This window comes from Oratosquilla oratoria, chromosome 10 (genome assembly GCF_046742065.1).
Source record: "Oratosquilla oratoria isolate Oo_2021 chromosome 10, ASM4674206v1, whole genome shotgun sequence".
Classification (NCBI taxonomy): domain Eukaryota; kingdom Metazoa; phylum Arthropoda; class Malacostraca; order Stomatopoda; family Squillidae; genus Oratosquilla; species Oratosquilla oratoria.
In genome coordinates, this window is record NC_134786.1 from 58,322,161 (window position 1) to 58,329,660 (window position 7,500).

The following is a 7,500-nucleotide window of genomic DNA, read 5'->3' on the forward strand; positions in this document are numbered from 1 at the left end:
TCTAAGAAGAGAATAATTAGAAGAATCGAAAGTGTTAAGAAAAAGATCAAGAACGGTGAGTATACTGTGATAATTAATAGAAAGCGTGTGTGTGTGAGCGTGTCTGAGAAAATGCGTGTGCGTGTGTGCGTGTGTGTGAGTGTGTGTGTGTGTGTGTGTGTGTGTGTGTGTGTGTGTGTGTGTGTGTGTGTGTGTGTGTGTGTGTGTGTGTGTGTGTGTGTGTGTGTGTGTGTGTGTGTGTGTGTGTGTGTGTGTGTGTGTGTGTGTGTGTGTGTGTGTGTGTGTGTGTGTGTGTGTGTGTGTGTGTGTGTGTGTTTTCAGTTAGGTCCCAGCGGCTCTAGCCGATTTAGGAACACTTATAATTTTACTGTATAAAAGGAGTATTGATTGTATGGGAGGAAAGTTAATTATATGAGGTGGGAGATTGGATAGGTAGGAAGTGATTAATGAGGTTGAGCGTGTCTGAGAAAATGCGTGTGCGTGTGTGTGAGTGTGTGTGTGTGTGTGTGTGTGTGTGTGTGTGTGTGTGTGTGTGTGTGTGTGTGTGTGTGTGTGTGTGTGTGTGTGTGTGTGTGTGAATGTGGGGGGTTCATGTTAGAGCTGTCAGTGGTTCACTCTCAGCCGAGATGCCATGGCGAAGATGTGAGGGGGAAGTGAAAGGAGATTGGAGTCATTGGCCTCGAGGCAGGTCTTGATGGGCAATCCCCCATGAGGCGGCAGTGGCGGCGTATTCCGATTTCCACAAGTCCCAGGCAGCCTGATCTATTTTACAATAAGCATCGCTTACTGAGGACTGGGCGGCCATCATATCTTCTTCGGAGGCCAACGCCCCTTGTCTGGCAGCACTGTCGACCCTTTCATTGCCATGAAGTCCCACATGAGAGGGGACCCACTAGTACTGGAGGCGGACACCCAGGTGAGCTGCCTCTGCCGAGAGATGAAGGATATTATTTAGCACATCGGGCCTCGAGGTGCAGTAGGCGTTCTGTAGGACCATCAAGCTCGATTGGGAGTGCGATAGTATTGTTACTCGTGGTGGTTTCCAAGGAAGGGCGAGGATTTTGCCAGGGGCCTGCCGGATGGCAACAAGTTCGGCCGTGAGGATGGTGGGGGGTAGAATCTTACGGAGAAGGCCTCCCCCGTGGCCTGTGCGGCCATCTATGAGTACAGACCCGTCTGTATAAACCAGAATTTTCCCAGCGTATTGCTTTGCTGAGTATGTGATTTTCCTGGCGACCTAGTCCATATACTTCCGTCCACACTTCAGTTAGCGCAAGGTCCCAGAGGGGGAAGGGGTCCACTTGACATTGGGCTACAAGGCGGCGGTCATTGGGTTGAAGTCCGGCTCGGAGACAAGTCTTGACGGAGCAAGGCAGGCCGCGGATGGGTTCCTACGGTGAAGCCACGATTCATCCTTCAGAGAGTTCTTCGCCTGTAGAGTTTGGTACTCTGGCAGAGCCGAAGAGGTACCGACATGCATCCCTCTTTATACGGCACCAGAGTGGTAAAATGCCAGCTTCGCTGTACACCTGCTCTTGAGGAACCGACCGCGGTAGGCCGAGTCCCACTCGTAATGCCTGGCATTCAATGACTGTCATCCTGCAGGGCAAGGACACCAAGTAGGAGGCTTAAATGTACGATGGGAACTAGAGTTCTTCGGTGCTGGCCCCAGGGTTCGTGCCGAATTGCTCTGACGAGGTTGAGTGTGACCTGTTGTATATGCTTGGACTATCTGCCGTCTCGTTGGAAGACAACCCCTAAGTACCGGACGGACTTTGCTGGTTTTACCGGCGTTCCACATACTTTTATATGGTTCCAGTCCGGGTATGTGCCAATGTTATAGTCTATCTGGTGCACTGGCATGTACGTCATTTTGGCTGCAGAGAGCGAGAACCCAAGGCTTGTGAGTTGGGTCACGACCAGGTCGACCTGACACTGGAAGCCACGAAGCCCTGCCCTGTGCTGGGCCAAATCCTTCTTGGGCCGCCGGTGCCTAGACTTCCTCCAGAGAGCTTTGTCATCGGCATATGCGGTGACGACAGTGTCCCCTCGCACACTATTCCCTACATCTGCGAGGAGTAGCGTGAAGAGGAGGGGAGCCACGACTGAGCCATGGGGGACCCCCATGTCAATGGGTGCTTTAGTACTAAGGGCACCGTCTCTTCTTGCCGAGATAGAACGGCTAGAGAAGAAGGAGCGGACGAACTTGTACATTGCCGGGGAAATCCCGAGCGACTTCAATTTCCATAGGAGCTTGGCGTGCCAGACTTTGTCAAAGGCCTTGGCGATGTCAAGGAAACATGTGTGGAGTACTTTTTTTTTTTTCCCCTCTGGACCCTGCGGATGTGCTCAGAAAACCGAACGACGTGATCCGTGATACTCCTCCCTTTCTTGAATTCAGCATGGCGTGTCGGATTCAATGAATTCTTTTAGGCGATTGAGCACCACTCTCCCACACATCTTGCCAATGTGCCATGTCAGGGCTATCGGTCTGTGATTTGCAATCTTGCCACTATGTTTCCCTGCCTTGGGAATGGGGACCACGACGGCGTACTTCCATGCTTCAGGGACGTATCCTCCTTCCAACATTTGTTGAAGAGGAAAAGGAAGGCTTCCTTCGTGGAAGGGGAAAGGTGCTGCAGCAGCGGGTAGGTTATCGTGACTGCACCTGGAGTCTTCTTGGTGGCCTTAGTTGCCCTCAGGGCCCAGTGCAATTCATGGAGGGTGAGGTCGGCATCTGCTCCCGGTGGGGTGGAGAGGTCCATGCGTTTTTCTTCTTCCTGGCGGGCTTGACTTTGGGCTTCAGGGAGGTTTTCAGAGGAGCTTGCGCCAGCGAAATGGCGAAGAAAGCCCCCTGCATTCTCCTCCGGAGTGCGTAGTAATCCTCTATTGGGGGCAGTGAGGTCTCTACCCGGTGGGTTGTAGTCCCTTTTGATTATCTTGAACTTCTTCCATGTCGCAGTCAGGTCGAGATTGTCCTCCCCACTATTTTTCAAGAAACCAAGTTTGGCCTTGGCTATGATGGAGATGACAAGGTTTCTTTCGAAGGGATTGGAGTGCAATGACCTCGTGGGAGTTTTCAGGAGATCCCAGGCGGTGTTAATTGCCCGGCAGTTCCATTGCATGATTTTAAGCTCAGCCATGGTTTGCGATATTAGCAATGGTTTGAAGAATCAAGAAGATCCCACCCAATAGGCGAGCCGCTTGAGGGTTTGATTTGCCTAGTTCCTGTTGAAATCCTTTTACATTTTCTTGGATATAGCTGATGGAATTTCTTAGGAGTAGTTCCGTGGGGGGTTGAGGGGAGGTAGGGTCCGTATGGGGGGCATCTGTCTTCTGTGGTTCTCCGTTTCTTGGTGGGTTAAGGGCGAGGAAGCTATCTGGGTGGTAACTGGGGTAGATGTTCTCTTTCGATTTTTCCTCTTTCTTTGTTTCTTCCCTTCACCCTTCATCTGCATTGGTTGATGCTGATGTGGCAGGGGTGTGTGATACTTTAGCAACGACAGTGCTCTCGTTGGGTTTGGGCGGGTGGGAGGCAATTTTCCGCTGGTGGAGCGGGGTCAGCATGTTATACCCAGGCTCTCGGTCCTCGTTGGGGTTGTTGTGTCCGAGACCTCGGTCCTCGTCGGGGTCCTATGGCTCTTTGGTACAGTTTCGAAGTCTCTGTCACGGATCCATTCGTCCTTGAGATGGGTGTTCCATCATTCCCTGGCGACGGCTAGGGCTTCGGAAAAAGTGACGTACTGCTGGTTTTTTGAGTTCATGAGCAGTTAGGATATGCAGCAGAGTGATTTCTACAGCATTTTACGCAGAAAAGTTGCCTTTCCTGACATTCCTGTGTGGGGTGACTCTTCCCTCATTGAGCGCATTGGCAGGTAGGGGGGGGGATGCTTTCCGGCGACACTCTCCCTTTGAGTGACCCAGAAATTGACAGTTTGTGCATTTCCGCACGGGGGCGATGTAGGGGACTACTTGGTGGAGGATGTAGCCCAGTTTAACCGTGGAGGGAAGGGAAGCCATGAGGAAGGCCACGCGTAATGACTTGGTCAGAGCCCCGTCCCGGGACTGAAGTTTGGTCGAGTCTACAGGAAGGTCCTTAGCCTCCATGTCGGCTTGAAGGAGTTGCTCAACATTGCCACCAAGGAGTACTCCTTTTATACTCCAACGACGATGGTCTTGGGGTTTCTTGTTTGAATCTTTAGTGGTGGTTGACGATTGGTTGCTCACGTTGATGTGCGCAGCAACATTCCTTGTTGCTTCTCTGTAAAGCAGCTAAATAGCCATTCGACGCTTGAGGTTTGGCGAATACCTTCTACTGGCCCAACTGCGTCTTTAATAAGTTGGGCCTGTCTCCAGGAGCCCATCTTTGTGAAGCGGGAGGGGTCGTCAGCGTGTTTGAAGGTGACCGGGAATCTTGAAGGACCCGGTTACGGGCGTGGTTTCCTTGGTCGTGGGCGTCGATTTGAGACGACTTGCCACTCTCCCCCTGGTCGGGGCACGGGAGGAAGTTACGGCAGCAGAGTATGATAAACGCACTAGAGCGTCTCTTAATGAGCGATGGCGGAAGCTTCCTCAAGTGGGGGAGGCGGATGGGTTTTGTTGGCGACGGGCTCGGCGGGTAGGAGGCAATTTTCCGCTGGTGGAGCGGGATCAGCATCCATTTTTTACGGCAGGTCCCAAGGTCCGGGAGTATCCGGGAGACGTGTAACTGCCTTGGAGTTTGCGCCACGGAGACGCTTACGGCGGTGAAGGTCGGGTTGGGAAGAAACATCATCTTCCTCCTCACTGCAGAAGAAGATGTTTATTGGATGAGAGGGTTCTTCCATAGGGACGAAATAAGTGGGTCTTGACACTTGTGCACTCGTCACCTTCCCAGACAGCAGCACAGAATCTCTTCAACCGGTGGCCGTTGGCGGCTTTCTGGGGGCCGAGGGTCACCTTCCAAGTGAAGCCATCGGTACCAGAATGATCTGCTCTAGCGCTAATTTTCAACTGTCGCAAGTAATTTCCACACCCGCTTGCAACGTACACCAAGAACCGTGTTTAATGCACTATTCAGTATCATAATTTCTTATACAACGTAGTTCATAATGCAAAACAACGCTTCTTGAACAATGTACATTGCGTCGAAAAAGTGTCAAAAGACGTCGAAAATACTTTGCTTTTTATGTTTTGATTTTAAATCCTGTATATACATATATATATATACGTATATATATATATATATATACATATATATATACATATATATATACATATATATATATATATATATATATATATATATATATACATATATGTAATATATATATATATACATACATATATATGGAAATAAGCTCCACCGCAAGGACTCGAACCTTTGCCGTAGCGACTGCTTATTCTGAACCAAAGGTGATAGCATCGAGCCACCCAGGCCGTACAAAAGGAACCACCCGATTCTCGACCTGGAGGTTTCCCGACGGTACTAGGAAAGCTCGGTCTCTATTCTAATTTCATCGAGTCTTTATTATGGCGAGCCCTCCGACAAGTTGTGTGTCATTTTGACAAATGGAAATAAACTCCACCGCAAGGAATAGACTCGAACCTTTGCCGTAGCGACTGCTTATTCTGAATCAAAGGCGATAGCATCGAGCAGCTCAGTAAAGTTTTAGATGGAAACCAACCGAGAGAACAGACAGGCTTTAGGAGTGGATATTCGACTCTAGACCATTTGGAGGCCATGAACCAACTAATCGAGAAAACGATAGAAAACAATATACCTCTCTGTTTAGCTTTTGTAAATTAAGAGAAGGACTTTGACTCGGTAGAACAAATAGCAATACCAAACTAGTTACGCAAGTAGGGTACAAACGAACAGATCGTAAGAGTTTTAGAAAAGATTTATACGAAAGGTACCGCTATAATTCGACTACATAAAGATACAGAAAAGATCAAGATCGAGAAAGGAGTACGTCAAATTAATTACATCGTGTTTGGAAGAGATTTTCAGAAGGTTGAGTTGGGAAGAGAAAAGTTTGAAGATTAATGGCGAATATTTGACCCACCTAAGATTTGCGGATGACATTATTCTTATTTCAGAAAATGCAGAAGACTTGAGAGATCTGAACAAGGAAAGTCTCAAAGTAGGTTTAAAAATGAATAAGAGTAAAACCAAAGTAATGTTCAACACGAAAATTTAAAGTAAAGATATTATAATCGATGGTGATAGTCTTGAAAAAGTTGAAGAGTATAATTATTTAGACCAGACGGTGAAAATAACCAAAGATCCTGATAATGAAATAAAAAGACGTATTACAATTTGTTGGAAAGTGTTTGGTAAATATAATAAAATCCTGAGAGACTGTATACCTTTATGTTTGAAACGTAAAGTTTACAACCAATGCATTCTGTCATCAATAATCTACGGGTATGAGACTTGGAAACTGACGAAGGTGATGGAAAAAAGCTAAGGACTGGACACAGGAGAATGGAGAGTTCAATGATGGGAATAACACTAAGAGACCGAAAAAGAGCAAGTTGGGTGAGAGAGCAGACTAGAGTGGACGCCGAGAGATGGGAAGCGTGGAAGAGGGAGACTAGGCAGAAGGTGGAGAGATGAGATTGAGAAGTTTGCATTAGTGACGTGGCAGAGGTTGGTGCGGTCGTGTGAATCATGGAATGCTATAAGGAGGCCTTTGTTCAGCAGTGGACTTAGGATGGCTGATTTGATTAATTGATTGAAATATATATATATATATATATATATATATATATATATATATATATACATATATGTATATATACATATATGTATATATATATATATATATATATATACATTTAATATACATATGCGTAGATGTGAGTGTATGTGTATGTTTTTGTGAACCTTAGTTATCATGAGAAGTGATTTTTTCATATCTAGGAGAAATTTTAGGAAAGACACAATATAGGTACCCCCACAAAATTTTCAAAAAATAAATAACCCTTGAATTATTGTTGCATATGAAAGACAACTTTATTAGAAACAAAATGCTTTTTAAATTTTTGAAATAGCTTAAAAAATAAGGGAGATACGATTTTTTAAATTATTTTTTTAGCCCGCATTTTTGGCTAGACTTTACCATAACAAAGTGTTAGAATTAAGGGTGGTATTTTGTAAAGATTTCGGTAAAGAAATACACATTAACTCTAAACCACTGGTCCAATTTAATTAAAATTTCGGAATACTTGGGTTTTATGGATTAACAAATCGCATGAGCATGTCAAAAACAATGTGAGACATCTCCATCATACCATATTTGCCTTTTCATGGCAATCATGAAGCTGTCAATGGTGGGTCTCGCTAAACGCCGACCGAAGTCGACCAACGCTGGCCAAAACCACACAATAACTGTTTTTGCTCAAATGCATAATTTATATATATAAAATAGAATATGGTTGCATTATTTGACCTATTTTCTTTAAAATGTGTGATTTCCATGTAAAATGATCAAAGAGAAGTTACGCTTTTATCCT

General features: G+C 46.1%; 1 protein-coding gene across 1 annotated transcript; it reads right to left on the reverse strand.

Moving 5' to 3' along the window:
• Positions 1 to 1,728: 1,728 nt before the first annotated feature.
• LOC143028915 (uncharacterized) lies at positions 1,729 to 2,214 on the reverse strand. Its single transcript, XM_076191268.1, has one exon. It carries the CDS (start codon positions 2,212 to 2,214, stop codon positions 1,729 to 1,731), a length of 486 nt encoding a protein of 161 aa, XP_076047383.1.
• Between the last annotated feature and the right edge of the window lie 5,286 nt (positions 2,215 to 7,500).

Coding starts and splice junctions, on each gene's coding strand:
- LOC143028915 (XM_076191268.1), bottom strand. CDS start 2,214: ATGTACAAGTTCGTCCGCTCCTTCTTCTCTAGCCGTTCTATCTCGGCA.